Source organism: Lactuca serriola, chromosome 4 (genome assembly GCF_051521515.1).
Source record: "Lactuca serriola cultivar US96UC23 chromosome 4, Lser_US96UC23_V15, whole genome shotgun sequence".
NCBI lineage: Eukaryota > Viridiplantae > Streptophyta > Magnoliopsida > Asterales > Asteraceae > Lactuca > Lactuca serriola.
In genome coordinates, this window is record NC_136411.1 from 220,446,929 (window position 1) to 220,466,242 (window position 19,314).

The following is a 19,314-nucleotide window of genomic DNA, read 5'->3' on the forward strand; positions in this document are numbered from 1 at the left end:
TTCGGCTACCAATAAAGTTTATTGAGATCCAAATACATCTTATCTGAACTTAGATGAGCAGAGTACCGAGTCTTATAGGCTTCGTTAATGACCACATCTCTGTAGCCACCAAATTTTGGTGTCCAAATTCGGTTCATGAGATAATGAACTCTATCACCCTTTAATTCTAAGCTCTTCTCCATCGCTATTAAGGCTTCACCTGTCACATTTTCGGGTTGCAAGGCTTCCAGCTGAGCCTCTTTGATCTGCATGGACAGGTATGAATGGATTGTTATTGTTATGGACTTTACTCGGCAAGCCGAGTACACTTTCCAATTAAGGCCATCCGCTACTACATTGGCTTTAACAGGATGATAGCGAATCTCACATCCGTAATCATTGAGTAGTTCCACCCATCATTGCTACCTCATGTTAAGTTCCTTCTTATCGAATATGTGCTGGAGGCTCTTGTGGTCTGTGAAGACTGTACACTTTGTACCTTAAAGATAATGCCTCCAGATTTTTAGAGCAAAAACCTATGCTCCTAGTTCTAGGTCGTGTGTGGTGTACTTGATTTCGTAGATCTTAAGCTATCTCGAGGCATAAGATATGACCTTTCCTCGCTGCATAAGAACGCAGCCTAGCCCTTGCTTAGACGCATCACAGTAAACTACAAAATCTTCCGTCTCTTCTAGGAGGGACAAAATCAGTGCACTGCATAGGGCTCGCTTTAATTTTTGGAAAGCAGTTTCTTGTTTCTCCTCCCAGTTGAACGTTACACCCTTCTGAGTCAGGGTGGTAAGTGGTTTTGCGATCTTTGAGAAGTTTTGGATTAACCTTTTGTAATAACCAACGAGACCAAGAAATTGACGAATCTTTGTTGGGGTTCGTGGGGTCGTCCAGTTTTCGATAGCTTTGATCTTAGAGGGATCAACATGTATCCCTTCTTCGTTGACTACATTACCCAAAAAGTCTACCTTCCTGATCCAAAATTCACACTTCGAGAACTTCTCATACAATTTCTCTGCCATTAAGGTTTCCAAGACTTATTGTAAGTATTGGATGTGTTCTTCCTTACTTCGGGAATAGACTAGTATATCGTCAATGAAAACTATTACGAAATTGTCTAAGTAAGGTCGACACACACGGTTCATCAAGTCCATGAAAACTACAGGTGTATTTGGAGAAGAAACTTTCTCCTTGTAGTTGGTCAAAGAGGTCATCGATTCGTGGCAAAGGGTATTGATTCTTGATAGTAAGTTTATTTAATTCCCAGTACTCTATGCACATGCAAAACGATCCATCCTTATTCTTCACGAATAAGACCGATGATCCCCAAGGTGAGAAGCTCGGCTTGATGAATCCTTTTGCTGAGTAGTTCGTTTAGTTGGCTGGATAGTTTCCTGCATCTCTGATGGTGCTGTACGGTATGGGAATTTGGCTACAGGGGTAGCCCGGGAATCAAGTCGATTCAGAATTTGACTTGGTGTTCAGGAGGAACTACTCAAAGATCTTCAAGGAAAACATTGGGAAAATCGCAAACCTCATGGATACCCTTGATGTTTTTCACTTCTTGTTTCTTATCTACTCTGGATGCTTATCACCTGAAATAGTTAAACACTAAAAGGGATAAGTGGGCGTCGCTTAGTGAGTTCAAAAATATGTGTATCAAATGAAGGGCTTTCCAAATAAATAAATAGTTAGATTCAAGGGATTACAATCAATGAGAAACAATAATTAGGATCATAAACATCATAAATTCCAGCCCAAGAGGCACATAAAACACAATCCCTCTTTATCATGTTGCTAGAATATACAGGCTTTCAGCCCTACCTAGCCCGAAGCCAATACCAAAGTGATACAAATCATGCTCTACATGGCCAAAGGCACAAAGCCAATACTAAAGTGATACAAGTCATGCTCTACCTAACCAAAGGCATCAAAATCAATATCAAGTAATAACCACTCATATCAATAACACAAGAAAGCACATTGCACATATAACACATAACATATAATTGTCCCTATATTGAACTCACTGTGTTGTAACCGAATGTTGTGATAAAATTCCTCTTTTTCTGATGAAATTACACCATCCTCAAGCATCTAAAACCTTAAATTATACCCTCGGAGTTCATATTTCAAATTTCATAAGCAATTACTCAACTACTCTCAAGTTATGTTGTTTTCAATTTAGAAATTTTAGTTTTTGTTCTTTGTATAATTGTCACTTACAGATCTGTTTTACCCTTCTTAAATATCAAAATAACTAATAAATTATACATATTAACAAAATAGTCTCTTATATATTTCCAGTGCCACTGATCTCACATTTTATGCCTTTTCTACTATGAATTTGACAAAACAGCATCCCAAAGTTGTCTAAATATCTCAAAGCTGTCAAAATTCAGCCTTACTACACTAAACATATAGCTATTTTCACCCATCTTAAGTTCGGAATAAGATTTTGGTTTTAAAACAAAAATCCAAGTAGACATTCTCAGCTTTCTAGGGATATATAGCATATCTCCATACAATTTTTCTACAATTTTTGGTCATTTTTACAAAAACAGGACAATTATACCCTTTATGATTTCATTTTACCCTTTATATGATCAAACCTCATGATCAATATCACCAAGTTCTTATTTTACAATGATAACACTGAATATTTTAGTAATCCATTCTAATTCAAGTATAAACCATGGGTTTCATTAAATCAGTGGTAATAACACTTTGATCAAACCCTAATCTCTTAATAACTCACTAATTACAAGGGTTAATCTAAAAATTAAGAGTTCATACCTTGATTACTAGACTTGATACTTCAAGAACACTCAAAATCTTGATTTAATCTTCCAAAATTGTTCAAGATTGATCATGTAGGTGAAAATATCCCATAGGGATGGTGAGGAACTAAAAATGGTAGAAAAATGACCCAAAATCATGTTTCAATGGGTAAAAACCCGAGTTGGGTCAGGTTTGACCCGGTTTGGGTACCCGTTTTACCCCTAAACACTAAAAATTGCATAACTTTTCGCTCGGAACTCCGTTTCGATGAGGTTTCGCCTATACGTTTCTAACGAGACAATTTACAACTTCCAATAAAAATATCATATAAAAGATCTTCCAATAAAATCAGTTTTACTTATTTCCAACATAGACGTTATACTTTCGTTAATTCCGATAGTTGACTTTTTGATCGGAATCACATAAGACTTCCCTATCACTTCCAATACCTTCCAAAAACTTAGTTTAACTTCAAATATTATAAACTAATTCGTTAGAACTCAACTCTTAAAACCATACCGAAAAATAATAATTTTTTAAAGCTTACAATTCTATTTTACTGTAACTACCTACTTTAAACGTTTAAAACAACATAATATCTAATAATATTCATTTATAAACAAAGAATCATATGAAACATGATAATTAAACAAGGTTAGTAAAGTATATGTTACAAATACCTCCTCCTTTTGAGGATTTCGTACCCAAAATCACGACGATTTAAACAAGTGGGGATATTTTTCTCTTATCTCGTTCTTATTTTCCCAAGTATAATTTGGGCCTTGATGATGTTTCCACTTAACAAGCACTAACTCCACTTCTTTATTACGCAAATCAATCGTTCTCTCATTTATAATCTCTTCTGCTTCTTGTACATATCTTAATTTATCATCCAAATTCACCTCGGATAACGGAACTGTTTCATCATATATGCTCAAACATTTACGCAGATAACTCACATGAAACACATCACGAATACCTGCTAGATTTTCAGGCAATTCAAAATCGTATGCTTGCTTACCAATTCTCTGGAAGATTTTGAAATGGCCAATAAATCTAGGACTCAATTTTCCTTTCTTCCCAAATCGCATAATGCCTTTCCATGGGGATACCTTCATCATTACAAAACCACCCACCTAGAATTCTATGGGTCGTCTTCTCTTTTCTGCATCAGACTTTTTTTGATCCTGGGCCGCTTTCATTCTTTCTCGTACAGTTTCAATCTTATCAGTGGTGTCTTGAATCATTTCAGGCCCACCAATGATTTTCTGTCCGACATCACACCAACATAATGGAGTACGACATTTACGCCCATACAGTGCTTCATATGGTGGCATTTTAATTGAAGTGTGGTAACTGTTATTATATGAGAATTCAACAAGAGGTAAGTATTTGTACCAATTACCACCAAACTCCAACACACATGCACGAAGCATATCTTCCATTGTTTGGATTGTTCTCTCCGTCTGACCATCTGTTTGGGGATGATAAGTTGTGCTGAGAGCAACAAGAGATCCCAATCACGTTGCATACTCGCCTAAAAATGAGAAGTGGAGTGAGTATCACGATCTAAAATAATATTTAGTGGAACACCATGTCTTGCAACAATTCCATCCAAATATACTTGTGTGTATTTCTCCATTTGAGCTGTTTCATGCATGTCAAGAAAATGTGCACTCTTAGTCAGCCGGTCGACAATTACCCAAATCCTATCGTTATGTCTTGCAGTCCTTGGCAATTTGGTAATAAAATCCATGGACAGCTCTTCCCATTTCTACACAGGGACATTAATACCTTCTGTACTTCTGTATGGCTTTTGGTGCTTTGCTTTGACTTGTAAGAATATGATACATTTCTACAAATATCTTCCAATGTCTCTCTTTAATCCAAGCCACCAATAATCAGCTCGTACATCATAGTACATTTTACCCGTACCTGGATGTATTGATAGTTTAGACTTATGGGCTTCATCTAAAATCTTCTATCTCAATCCTCCAATCTTTGGAATCCATAGCCGATTTTTGAATACTTTCAATCTGTGTGGATCATCAATTAAGTAAAATATCAGCATAATGTACCATCCATTCCTTCTTCACATTTTCTGGCTTTAAGGCCTCTACTTCCCATTTCTCTAGCTCATCAAGAATAGTGAACTTTACTGTAGTGTGAGTAATAACATAACACACATTATTATGATAAACCTTTCTGCTAAGTGCATCTGCAACTACATTCGCCTTTCCAGGATGATACAAGATTTCACAGTCATAGTTTTTGATCAGCTCCATGGCCTGTTGTTGTCTCATATTCAAAGTTTACTGAATGAATATATATTTGAGACTTTTGTGGTCGATAAAACAGTTGGCATTTTGTACCATAAAGATAATGCCTCCAAAGTTTTAGGGTAAATACCACTACAGTGAGCTCGAGGTCATGAGTGGGATAGTTCTTTTCATAGTCTTTCAGTTGCCTTGAGGCATAGGCTATCACTCTACCATGTTGCATCAACACACAACCGAGTCCCATCCTTAAAGCATTGTTGTACACAGAATAATCATTATCACCTTCTAAGAGTGATAAGACTGGAGCATGAGTCAAAAGATCCTTTAAATTTGAGAAACTGTTTCTTGGGCTTCACCCCTATTCAAACTCTGCTTCTTTTCTTTTAAGAGTTGTGAGGGGTACATCTATGCATGAAAAATATTTAATGAATCTCTGGTAATACCCTGCGAGACCCAAGAAACTGTGAACTTCAGAAGCATTACGGGGCACTTCCCAATTATGAATGGCTTCAATTTTGGTAGGATGTATGGATATACCATCACCAGAAATCACATGGCCAAGAAATTGAACTTGGCGAAGCCAGAATTCACACTTTGAGAATTTGGCATATAACTTCTCCTTTCGCGGAAGCTCTAACATTTCACGAATATGAATGGCATGATCAGCTTCAGACTTGGAATAAATTAGAATATCATCAATGAATACGATGAAAGATTTATCGAGCATTGGACGGCATACCCAATTCATCATATTCATGAATACAGCAGGAGCATTTGTCAAACCGAATGGCATGACAAGGAATTCAAAATGCCCATATCGAGTACGGAAATCAGTCTTTGGTACATCCTGCTTGTGTACTTTCAACTAATGACAGCCAGACCTCAAATCAATCTTCAAGAAAGAGCTAGAAACCTGCAGTTGATCCAATAGGTCATCTATGCAAGGTAGTGGGTACTTGTTTTTGATAGTTGCCTTATTTAGCTCGCGGTAATCAAAACACATTCGCATCGACCCATCCTTTTTCTTGACAAATAATACTGGAGCACCCCAAGGAGAGGTACTCGGTCGAATAAAGCCCTTGTCAAGTAATTCATATCAGCTGGTGCAAGACGATAATGAGTCTTTGCAATCGGAGCAACACCAGGCGTAAGGTCAATTTAGAATTCTACTTGCCTATCCGGGGGAAGTCCAGGTAAATCATCGGGGAATACATCAGGATATTCATTAACAACGGGAACATCATTTACCATTTTCTTCCCCTCTTTTGAGATATCAATTGCATATCCCAAATAAGTAGAACACCCTTTCGATATAAATTTACGAGCTTTTAGGAAAGAGATTATTTTTAAGATTTTAAGTCTTTGTTCACCGTAGACATAAATAGGATCCTCCCCTTTGATAGGAATGCGTACCATCTTTTCGTAGCATAAGAGTTATGCATGGTTCTTTGACAACCAATCCATGCCGAGAATGATATCAAAGTTGGGCAAGGAGATTGGAATTAGGTTGGCAAGAAAATTATAACCTTCAATTTCTATGATAAAATCTCTATAGACTTCATCAGCATGTAATGATACACTTCCCACGGTATCTACATGAAACGGTTGGGCGAGTGCATAGCAAGAAATTTGAAAAGAACATGTAAATTCAAGAGACACAAAAGAATCTGAGGCACCAGAATCAAATAAGATGTGAGCAGGTCTAGAAATTGTAACGACCCAATTTTTATCAAGAAACTTTTTCGTTTTTAATTACTCAAACAATTCCCATAATTCATAATTTCCAAACCATTTGTTTTTCCTAAATCACAATTATTACAAACTCAATGTACTTTTGAAAACATCAGATAGTCCTATCATACAAAAAGAGAGGTAGAGTGCACGCCACGTCATCACGCCTTGCCTTTCCCTTCGGCTCTAAAGTACCTGAAACAATCAAAAAGAGAGGTAGAAATGCTTATTGAAGTTCCCAGAGCATACCATACACACATAAACCACATATCATATCTCCTGTTAGCTATAAAAGCTACACATATATCACGAAAGCCATGCATACATGAAACTTGTGAAAGTTCCATGGGCTACCCCACATGGTCTTTGCCTAGGACTGCCATGGGCTCCCCCACATGGCCTTACATCCAATGCCATGGGCTACCCCACATGGTCTTCACCTAGGACTGCCATGGGCTACCCCACATGGTCTTACATCCAATGCCACGGGCTTCCCCCGGGGTCTTCATATAAAACATGCAATCACATAACAGAACACAGAATGTCTACCACATATGTCATAATCACATAATGGGTCGGCCTTGGTGCCTTAGACCCATAGGTATGGTGAGAAGACTCACCTATCACGAATGTTGAACTGACACTTTGCGACCAAATGTACCCCACAGGCTGCTCCACGCAACTGCCTAAAAAGTGTCATAAAACTTCCAGTCATTTTCCCAAAGTCCATCCTGGTCAACTTCAGCCAAGGTCAAGTCCACGGTCCATGTTGACCCTAACTCGCCGAGTACAACTAGTGACTCGCCAAGTTTCCCAGAATAATATCTACTCGCCGAGTCATCGAGGCGACTCGTCGAGTTCATACAGTCATGATTGATAATCTAAGGTCATTCGTCGAGTTCCCTTGCTTGACACTCGACACATCTACGAACATCCAACCTGTGTGGAAATCTTGCTCGACTCGCCGAGTTGTTCCTTCAACTCGCCGAGTTCTAGGTAACCTTCATCCGACTTGCCGAGTTGTTCATCCAACTCACCGAGTTCTAGGCAAAATTCATCGGGCTCGCCGAGTTGTTCATCCAACTCGCCGAGTCCATGCCTGCCTTCAAATGACTCGTCGAGTCACCCCCTGTGACTCGTTGAGTCCTTTCTGATCCCAAGCCATATAGACCCTTTTTGAGCCATGCAAAGCTTCCAAACTACAGATCTAGGCTCCTGAGGCATGCTTTCCACGTAAAGTTGCAAACTTTACGTGCATGCAAGGCTTTAAGGCCATAAAATAGAAAATCTAAGCTTGGAATGGGGTCATACACCTGAGAGAAGGTACATGCTAAGCTCAACTGATAACTTTATGCATCTTAAGGCCAAAAGGAGTTCAGATCTGAAGTTACAACTTCAGATCTTGGCTTAAACACAAAAGCCCTTTCTTAGAATCCATTCACAAGAGGGTTTTGGGTGGAAATGAGCCAAGAGACCGCTTAATACCTTCAGAAAGTGCTCCACAGAAGTAGATCTAGAATCCCCACGAGCCCTTGCTCCTTCTAGCTTGATTCCTCAAGTGATTCCTTCACCAAATCCTTCCTTCAAGCTTTAAAAATCACCAAGAACACACTCACACTCGAATCAGGGTTTTAAGGAGGTATAGAGCTGTAAAGGGGAGGCCAAGGGAGGCTAATGACCCTTTAAATAGGGTGCAAGGCCCTGGAATCTAGGGTTTCATCTGCCAGCATGTACTCGTCGAGTACCATAATGGACTCGGTGAGTAAATCATTAAACCCCCGCATCCAAACCCGCTACTACTCGATGAGTACGGAAGCCAACTCACTGAGTAGGTCCTCCAAGAATCCAAACCAAAATGTAATTATCAATACCTGAGGATCTGGGTGTTACAACTCTCCCCCACTTGAATTAGGCTTCGTCACCGAAGCCTGCTGGTCCAAACAACTCCGAATAGAAGCCCCGCATCTCACTTTCCGGTTCCCAAGTCCATTCGGAACCCTTTCGGTGCTGCCATTGCACGTTTACCAACTTCACTTCTTTATTACAGAGCTTTTTTGTCTTCTGCTCTAGAATCGCAACTGGTCTCTCGACATAATTCAGGCTCCCATCCAACTGAATGTCGTCCAAGGATATGACTGAAGACTCGTCGACAACACACTTCCATAGCTGAGACACGTGGAAGGTGTTGTGAATCCGACTAAGCTCCTCTGGGAGCTCTAAACGATATGCCACCTTGCCCACCCGGGCGATGATCCTGAACGGGCCTATGAATCGAGGCCCCAATTTGCCCCTCTTGCAGAACCATATAATCCCTTTCCAGGGTGACACCTTCAGTAAGACAAAGTCTCCTTCTTGAAATTCGAGGTCTGAACGATGCCAGTCCGCATAGTTTTTCTGACGACTCTGCGCGACTCGCAATCTATCGCGCACCTGCTGAATCAATCCGGTGGTCTCGAGTACCACCTCCGTGCTCCCCAAAACCCGATGTCCAACCTCATCCCAGCATACTGGGGTCCTGCACCTCCGTCCATATAACATCTCAAATGGTGCTCGGTCAATACTGGCATGATAGCTGTTATTATATGAAAACTCTGCCAGTGGGAGGTACGTATCCCAACTCCCTCCGAAATCCAGCACACATGCCCGCAGCATATCCTCCAGTGTCTGGATCGTCCTCTCACTTTGGCCATCGGTCTGGGGGTGATATGTCGTACTAAAATGCAGCTGGGTACCCAGTTCCTCATGGAACTTCTTCCAAATATCCCTGATCGGCAACCCCGTCGCTTTGCGACTCAAGGCATCGGCCACCACGTTGGTCTTCCCTGGATGGTATAGGATCTCACAGTCATAGTCCTTTAACACGTCCAACGATCTCCTCTGACGCATATTCAGGTTTTGCTGGTCCATCAAATACTTCAGACTCTTGTGATCGGTATACACGACGAATTTCACCCCATATAAATAGTGCCTCCAAATCTTGAGGGCAAACACCACTGCCCCCAACTCTAGGTCATGCGTGGGGTAATTTGCCTCGTGAGGCTTCAACTGCCTCAAGGAATATGCAATCACACGTCCCCTCTGCATCAGTACCGCACCCAAACCTGAAATCGATGCATCACAATATACCACGAAATCGTCCAATCCCTCGGGAAATACTAGGATCGGAGCCTCACATAACTTCTGCCTCAGAGTCTCAAAGGCCCTCTGCTGATCCTCACCCCATCGAAAAGATACATTCTTCTTGGTCAAAAGGGTCAATGGCACCGCAGTCTTGGAGAAATCTTGGATAAATCTCCGATAATAACCTGCTAAGCCCAGGAAGCTACGAATCTCTGAGGCATTCCTCAGTACCTCCCATCGCATGACAGCCTCCACCTTCGCTGGGTCAACCGAAATACCCTCTTGATTAACGACATGACCCAAAAACTGCACTTCCCGCAACCAAAAGTCACACTTGGAGAACTTCGCATACAGCTTCTCCGCCCTCAAGGTCTCCAATACCTCTCTCAAATGCTGCTCATGCTATTCCCTGGTCTTGGTGTAGACCAGGATATCATCAATAAAAACAATCACCAACTGATCCAACATCGGCCTGCACACCCGATTCATGAGATCCATGAACGCGGCCGGAGTATTGGTGAGCCCGAATGGCATTACCACGAACTCGTAATGCCCATAACGAGTCTTGCAAGATGTATTCGGTATATCCTCATCCCGGATCCTCATCTGATCATACCCTGACCGGAGGTCGATCTTAGAGAACCACGATGCTCCTTGAAGCTGATCAAACAGGTCGTCAATCCTAGGCAAAGGATAACGGTTCTTCACTGTCAGCTTATTCAGCTCTCTCTAATCGATGCACATCCTATGCAACCCGTCCTTCTTTTTCACGAAAAGGATCGGAGCTCCCCACGGAGAACTACACGGACGAATGAACCCTCGGTCTAGTAGCTCTTGAAGCTGTGCAGATAATTCCTACATCTCAGGTGGCGCCTACCGATATGGTGCCTTTGCTATCGGGGTGGCACCGGGTACCAAGTCAATACGAAACTCCACTTGCCTCCCCGGAGGCACTCCGGGTAATTCTTCGGGAAAAACGTCCCAAAAATCCCGCACCACTGGTACACCATCGATATCCGTCACTGTCTCCACTCGCGTATCTGAAACATAGGCCAAAAATCCCATGCAACCCTGCTGCAGAAACCTCCTCACCCTCGCAGCTGAACAGAGGGTCGGACCCAGCGTGGTCCTCTCGCCGTGGATAACCAGTTCTCCCCCCCCCCCTTGGGGTTCAAACCCGGACCAGCTACCACTCACAATCGATCATGGCCCCGTTGGCCCCCAACCAGTCCATCCTAATAAACACCTTCAATCCTCGCAATGGTATGGGAACCAAATCAACACGAAAGCTTTCGCCATGCACATTCAGGATGCAATCCTGGCACACCCTCGCAGCACTCACAGTGTGATCATCTGCAATCTCCACCTCGTGCGGGATATCCACAGTCCCTGGTGCGTCTCGGAATTTCTTGCTAAGCACAAGAGATACAAAAGATCGGGTAGCCCCCGAATCAAATAAGACATGGGCCGTCATACCATTGACCAGAAAGGTCCCTATACAAAGCATAATAAGCATTCATACAAAGATTTAACATAAAAGAAACAGAGGATAAAGAACACATACCAGCCACAAAGTCTGGCGTGGCCCGAGCCTCCTCGGTAATCAGCTAGAATGCACGAATCTTCACCGCTGGACCTTCCGCCTTAAGGCGGCCATCAGTAATCCTCATAGTGGCGGGCGCGAGTGTTGCTACAGATCCCTCTCCTCCTCCTCCTTTCAACCTCGGACAATCAACCTTTTTATGGCCTTTCTGGTTGCAGTGAAAACATATCAAGCCCTTCTTGGGGCAATCCTTACTCAAGTGACCCTGCTGGCCACATGAGTAGCATCCCGACATCCCAACTGTCTGACAAGTCCTACTATGAAATCTACTGCACTTGGCGCACCGGCCCCGACCCTGCTGTCCTTTACTCGAAGAATCAGAGGTCTTAGGCTTCTTAGCCTGGGCCCCCACTGCCTGAACCTGCTCAGTCTTCCGCTTTGTGCGGGACTCCAACTCCATCTCCCTCTCACGGGCCTTATCAACAATCTCGTTCAGGGTTTTGCACCCTGTAAAGCTCACAAATTCCTGTATGTCCTCTATCAACATAGAGTGGTATCGGGTCGTCCTCAAATCCTCATCCACCGCATACTGAGGGATCAACAAAGATCGCTCTCGAAACTTGGCGGTGATCTCCGCCACAGTCTCGGTGGTCTGCGGTAAATCATGAAACTCCCTCACCATCCGTTGCACCTCAATAGGTGGTGGAAACTCCTGATCGAACTGTCACACAAACTCGGCCCACGACATGTCAGCCATACTGGCTGCTCCCACCTAACTAGTAAAATCGCCCCACTAATCTCGGGCCCTGTCCCTCAGCATACAGGAAGCAAATCCAACCTTTGCCTCCTCCGGGCAAGAACTCGTGCACTGGGCATTCTCAATGTCCGCCACCCAGCGTCTACTCACAATGGGGTCCCTAACCCCTGAAAACTCCGGAGCTCCACATGCCTTGAACTCCCTAAACGAGGGGGTTCGAGCTCCACCCTAGCCTGCAGAAATCTCGGCCCTGAATGCTCTAAGCCTCTCTTCCATGATCTCCATCATACCCTCCTCGACCGTCCCAAAGATGACTGGGGTAGCGTCAAGGATGCCCCTCGTAACCTCGGCCGCAATCAGCTCACGCAGCCTCTCATCGATACCATCAGTAGGGCCGCCTGACCCAGCCCCGAATCCCGATCCTGATCCCGGTCCTGATCCTAATCGCGTAACCACCATGCTGGACTGTCATTTCACAAAACATAATGATCAGGATACCCATAACAAGGTTACTTCCATACTGTTTCCTTTGAAATTCCCAGGTAGAACATGGGTTTGGGTACGGGTCCTGTGCTTCCAGTAGTATGGGCCCAATACTACCTTCCACACCTACTGGTACCTTACCCCACTGCTTTACCTGGTACTTCCAAAGCTATTTACACAAACCATGACTCACGTCCCTCGCATGAATCAAACACGGACACCCTCTGATTGTCCTACTCATAATAGTCCAACCATCACTACAGGTTGCTTTTAGGCATGCAAATTATACACAGAAAGGATCAATAGGCTAAATCAATCGTTATGAGGCAATCAACTCCTAACCATATATAATTTTAAAAACATACACTTAGCAATTTCATATAACATGGCTAATCAACTTGTGAAACTACTTACTTGGCTCGGTTGATCACGCGCATTGCACTCTCCTCTTTTCGTCTTAAAATCCTTTTTAATCTTCTTTTGAAAACATTTTACCACTTCCTTAGTTTGAGTACCGACACCCCCGAGAATGTGCCTAAATCCCTCAAACCAAGGGCTCTGATACCAACTTGTAACGACCCAATTTTTATCAAGAAAATTTTTTCGTTTTTAATTACTCAAACAATTCCCATAATTCATAATTTCCAAACCATTTGTTTTTCCCAAATCACAATTATTACAAACTCAATGTACTTTTGAAAACATCAGATAGTCCCATCATACAAAAAGAGAGGTAGAGTGCACGCCACGTCATCACGCCTTGCCTTTGCCCTTCGGCTCTGAAGTACCTGAAACAATCAACATCCTGTAAGCGAAATTCTTATTGAAGTTCCCAGAGCATACCATACACACATAAACCACATATCATATCTCCTGTTAGCTATAAAAGCTACACATATATCACGAAAGCCATGCATACATGAAACTTGTGAAAGTGCCATGGGCTACCCCACATGGTCTTTGCCTAGGACTGCCATGGGCTCCCCCACATGGCCTTACATCCAATGCCATGGGCTACCCCACATGTTCTTCACCTAGGACTGCCATGGCCTACCCCACATGGTCTTACATCCAATGCCACGGGCTTCCCCCGGGGTCTTCATATATAACATGCAATCACATAACAGAACACAGAATGTCCACCACATATGTCATAATCACATAATGGGTCGGCCTTGGTGCCTTAGACCCATAGGTATGGTGAGAAGACTCACCTATCACGAATGCTGAACTGACACTTTGCGACCAAATGTACCCCACAAGCTACTCCACGCAACTGCCTAAAAAGCGTCATAAAATTTCTAGTCATTTTTCCAAAGTCCATCCTGGTCGACTTCAGCCAAGGTCAAGTCCACGGTCCGTGTTGACCCTAACTCGCCGAGTACAACTAGTGACTCGCCGAGTTTCCTAGAATAATATCTACTCGCCGAGTCATCGAGGCGACTCGTCGAGTTCATACAGTCTTGATTGATAATCTAAGGTCATTCATCGACTTCCCTTGCTTGACACTCGACACGTCTACGAACATCCAACCCTTGTGGAAATCTTACTCGACTCGCCCAGTTGTTCCTTCAACTCGCCGAGTTCTAGTTAACCTTCATCCGACTCGCCGAGTTGTTCATCCAACTCACTGAGTTCTAGGAAAAATTCATCGGGCTCGCCGAGTTGTTCATCCAACTCGCCGAGTCCATGCCTGCCTTCAAATGACTCGCGGAGTCACCCCCTGTGACTTGTCGAGTCCTTTTAGATCCTAAGCCATACAGACCCTTTTTGAGCCATGCAAAGCTTCCAAACTACAGATCTAGGCTCCTGAGGCATGCTTTCCACGTAAAGTTGCAAACTTTATGTGCATGAAAGGCTTTAAGGCCCTAAAATAGCAAATCTAAGCTTGGAATGGGGTCATACACTTGAGAGAAGGTACATGCTAAGCTCAACCGATAACTTTATGCATCTTAAGGCCAAAAGGAGTTCAGATCTGAAGTTACAACTTCAGATCTTGGCTTAAACACAAAAGCCCTTTCTTAGAATCCATGCACAAGAGGGTTTTGGGTGGAAATGAGCCAAGAGACAGCTTAATACCTTCAGAAAGTGCTCCACAGAAGTAGATCTAGAATCCCCACAAGCCCTTGCTCCTTTTAGCTTGATTCCTCAAGTGATTCCTTTACCAAATCCTTCCTTCAAGCTTTAAAAATCACTAAGAACACACTCACACTCAAATCAGGGTTTTAAGGAGATATAGAGTTGCAAAGGGGAGGCCAAGGGAGGCTAATGACCCTTTAAATAGGGTGCAAGGCCCTGGAATCTAGGGTTTCATCCGCCAGCATCTACTTGTCAAGTACCATAATGGACTCGCCGAGTAGATCATTAAACCCCCGCGTCCAAACCCGCTACTACTCGACGAGTAGGTCCTCCAAGAATCCAAACTGAAATGTCATTATCAATACCTGAGGATCAGGGTGTTACAGAATTGACGAGAAATGTACCAGTCGCAACATTCGGGTCCTCGCGTGCCTCCTCTAGGGTAATTTGGAATGGACACCCTTTGGCATTAGGCACCTCCTCCTTTTGGGTTGAAGTAGCCACGGGTTGTTGAATGGAAGCTTGACTTCCCACCATTTGGCTGGTAAGAGTAGGGCAGAAATGCTTTTTGTGGCCAGTAACACCGCAAGCATAACATGTAACATTCTTCATCAGGCAAACAGGCTTCATATGACCCGTTTCTCCGTATCCATGGCAAATCACTGATCCTTTTCTTGTCCTGCATTGACCCTGGTGTCTCTTTCCACATTTCTGGCACGAAGTCGGAGCTCTCGACTAAAGAGAAAAAGATTGTGACCGACAGCGACCACGAAAGGTGCTATGAGATTGTAGTTTTGTGCTAGGATCAGATCGAGCCGATGGAATAGTGGAAACGGAAATAGTTCGATCAACACGTGCATGCTTCAGGACATAAAAAGTGGCACCATGTATCTCTAAGTCGTTCTCGCGCTTTCAGGCATACTCAACAGCTTTATGGAATGATAGAATATCCCGGTTGATCACGAAATCACGAATTTCATACCGTAATCCTTCCATAAATAACTGACTTTTATCGTCTTCAGTCAGGATATACTTCGTAGCAAACAGTTCCCTTTGATTGAATTGAGTTTCATATTCAGTGACGGTCATTCCTCCCTGCTTAAGTTCGAGGAACTCTTTCTCCAGTTTTCTCCTCATATCTAGAGGACAATAATTTCCTAAAAAGCGAGTTTTAAACATCTCCCAAGATAAATTCTCCTGGTCATACTCATTAATAGCTTCAAATGTTGCTTCCAACCAGACCAAGGCTTCTCCAATGAGCATCTCAAAAGCATAGTTAGCCTTGTCTTCATTAACCACATGGGAGATATGAAATACTTTTTATGTGTGCTAGATCCAGGTAACAACAACAACGGGATCAAGGACACCTGAAAACTCTGTAACGCCACTACTCTTGAAAGTTTTGAATAAGGGACATTTTGCTTTCTCTCTTGAAGACTCTCCGGTGACTTTCTTTTTACCCTTATCACTATCCCTTTTGTACTGTTCGGGAGTTTTCCAAATAACACCAGTAAGTTTATCCAAAAGTCGTTCCTCATGAGGGGATACTGGAGTATCTCCCACATTAAGATGAGGATCTCCACCCACATCTAGTGTATGACTACCCTCCTGCTCAGCCATTGCTTTGAAAGTTTAGAGTAACATGGCACGTTAGAATATAAGGATTTATCGTTACCCAACACCCCACTTAAGTCTTTCCTATGGTTTGTATCTATATACGGACAATGAATATGTTCATATATTGAACTTCCAATGGTTTAAGTCTAAATACCTGTCCGTGGTATTTAGTTCTCTTAAACCAATGCTCTGAAACCATGATTGTAAAATCCCAACACTAAAATTACCATAAATCCAAACATGCTACATGCATATTCATAATTATAATTCACATTAGTGGTCTAAATACAAAATACAAACCAACTAAAAGGGTTTTTACAAATTTTCATAACTAGTTGTATAGATACATAACTACCCAGGAATTTATAATCCATATACATATATGTATACCAAGTATAACCATAGTAGTGTCAACTACTCTAAGTCCTCCAACAAAGCCTGTCTACTCTGGATGCTTATCACCTGAAATAGTTAAACACTGAAAGGGATAAGCGGGCGTCGCTTAGTGAGTTCAAAAATAGATACAATATAATGTGATGCCATATACATAACAATATGACAGGAACAAAAAGAAATGAAGGACAACAAAGGCTTATATGTGTATCAAATGAAGGGCTTCCCAAATCAATAAACGGTTAGATTCAAGGGATTACAATCAATGAGACATGATAATTTAGGATCATAAACATCATAAATTCCAGTCCAATAATCACATAAAACACAATCCCTCTTTATCCTGTTGCTAGAATATACAGGCTTTCAGCCCTACCTAGCCCGAAGCAAATACCAAAGTGATACAAGTCATGCTCTACATGGCCAAAGGCACAAAGCCAATACCAAAGTGATAAGAGTCTTTCTCTACATGGACAAAGGAATAAAAATCAATATAAATTAATAACCGCTTATATCAATAACATAAGAAAGCACATTGCACATATAACACGTAATATACAATTGTCCCTATATTGAACTCACTGTGCTGTAACCGAATGTTGAGACAAGATTCCTCTTTTTATGATGAAATTACACCATCCTTAGGCATCTAAAAACTTCAATTATACGCCTAGAGTTCATATTTCAAATTTCATAAGCAATTACTCAACTACTCTCAAGTTATGTTGTTTTCAATTTAGAGGTTTTGTTTTTGTTCTTTGTATAACTATCACTTGCGGATCTATTTTACCCTTCTTAAATATTAAAATAACTAATAAACTATAAATATTAATAAACTAGTCTCTTATATATTTCTAATGCCACTGACCTCACATTTTTATGATTTTTCTACTATGAATTGTACAAAACAGCATCCGAAAGCTATAAAAATTCATCCTTATTGCACTGAACATATAGCTGTTTTCACCCATCTTAAGTCCGCAGATTTTGCTTTTAAAACAAAATCCAAGTAGACATTCTCAGCTTTCCAGGAATATATAGCACATCTCCATACGATTTTTCTACAATTTTTGGTGATTTTTACAAAAACAGGACAATTATACCCTTTATGATTTCATTTTATCATTTACATGATCAAACCTCATGATCAATATCACCAAGTTATTATTTTACAATGATAACACTAAATATTTTAGTAATCCATTCTAATTCAAGTATAAACCATGGGTTTCATTACTAATTTTCACTAATTACTCTTAAACCATATTATTAATTCATAAGTTTACATGTAGTTACTTGATTTCCTTTTAAGATTCTAGGTTACTAACATAAACTCATGCCTAATTTCATTAAATCAGTGGTAAACCCACTTTAATCAAACCCTAATCTCTTAATAACTCACTAATTACAAGGGTTAATCCAAAAACTAAAAGTTCATACCTTGATTACTAGACTTGATGCTTTAAGAACACTCAAAATCTTGATTTAATCTTCAAAACTTGTTCAAGATTGATCATGTAGGTGAAAATCTACCATAGGGATGGTGAGGAACTGAAAATGGCAGAAAAATGACCCAAAATCGTGTTTCAATGGGTAAAAACCCGAGTTGGGTCGGGTTTGACCTGGTTTGGGTACCTGTTTTACCCCTAAACACTAAAAATTGCATAACTTTTCGCTCGCAACTGCGTTTCGATGAGGTTTTCGCCTATACATTTCTAACGAGATAATTTACAACTTCCAATAAAAGTATCATAGAAAATATCTTCTAATAAAATCAATTTACTTATTTCCAACTTAGACGTTATACTTTAGTTAATTCCAATAGTTGACTTTTTGATCAGAATCACATAAGAGTTCTATATCACTTCCAATACGTTCCAATTGATTCTAAACTTAGTTTAACTTCAAATATTATAAATCTATTTTGTTAGAACTCAACTCTTTAAATCATACAAAAAATAATAATTTTTTAACACTTATAATTCTATTTTACTATAACTACCTACTTTAAACGTTTAAAACAACATAATATCTAATAATATTCATTTTTAAACTAACAATCATATGAAACATGATAATTAAACAAGGTTTGTAAAGTGTATATTACAATATCAGCATGATGAAGACTTAACCTTCCATGCCGATGATGATGTCAAAACTTTTAATTGAGACCGGCATAAGGTCAACATGGAAAGAATAGTTGTTCAGATGAAGGGTACATCCCATGTATATATCGTTTCTGCTCTCAGTCTTTCCATTACTACAATAAAGGTGTCTTTTAATGACAGTGGATTTTGTTTTAGTAGGTGCTTGAATTTATGTCTCACGAAGCTTTTCTCCACACCACTATCAAAAAGTATGCATGCGTAAGAATTATTGAGAAGAAACGTACCGGTAACCACGGTAGGATCTACCATCGCTTCTTCGTGGCCAATTGCCAAAATTCTCACCACACCGCCAACATTCTTTGTTTTTGGGCAGTCTCTCTTGAAATGCCCGATTTCACCATACTCATAACAAGCTTGACATCCTCCCGCAGCGGG

At 41.3% G+C, this 19,314-nt stretch overlaps 1 protein-coding gene across 1 annotated transcript; it reads right to left on the reverse strand.

Annotated features, from left to right (window-relative positions):
• Positions 1–3,479: 3,479 nt before the first annotated feature.
• Positions 3,480–4,106, reverse strand: LOC145099193 (uncharacterized). Its single transcript, XM_079036786.1, has 2 exons — positions 3,984–4,106; positions 3,480–3,797 (listed from the first exon to the last, which is right to left on the reverse strand). The coding sequence occupies exons 1-2, from the start codon at positions 4,104–4,106 to the stop codon at positions 3,480–3,482; spliced, it is 441 nt and encodes a 146-aa protein (XP_078892912.1).
• Positions 4,107–19,314: the final 15,208 nt, after the last annotated feature.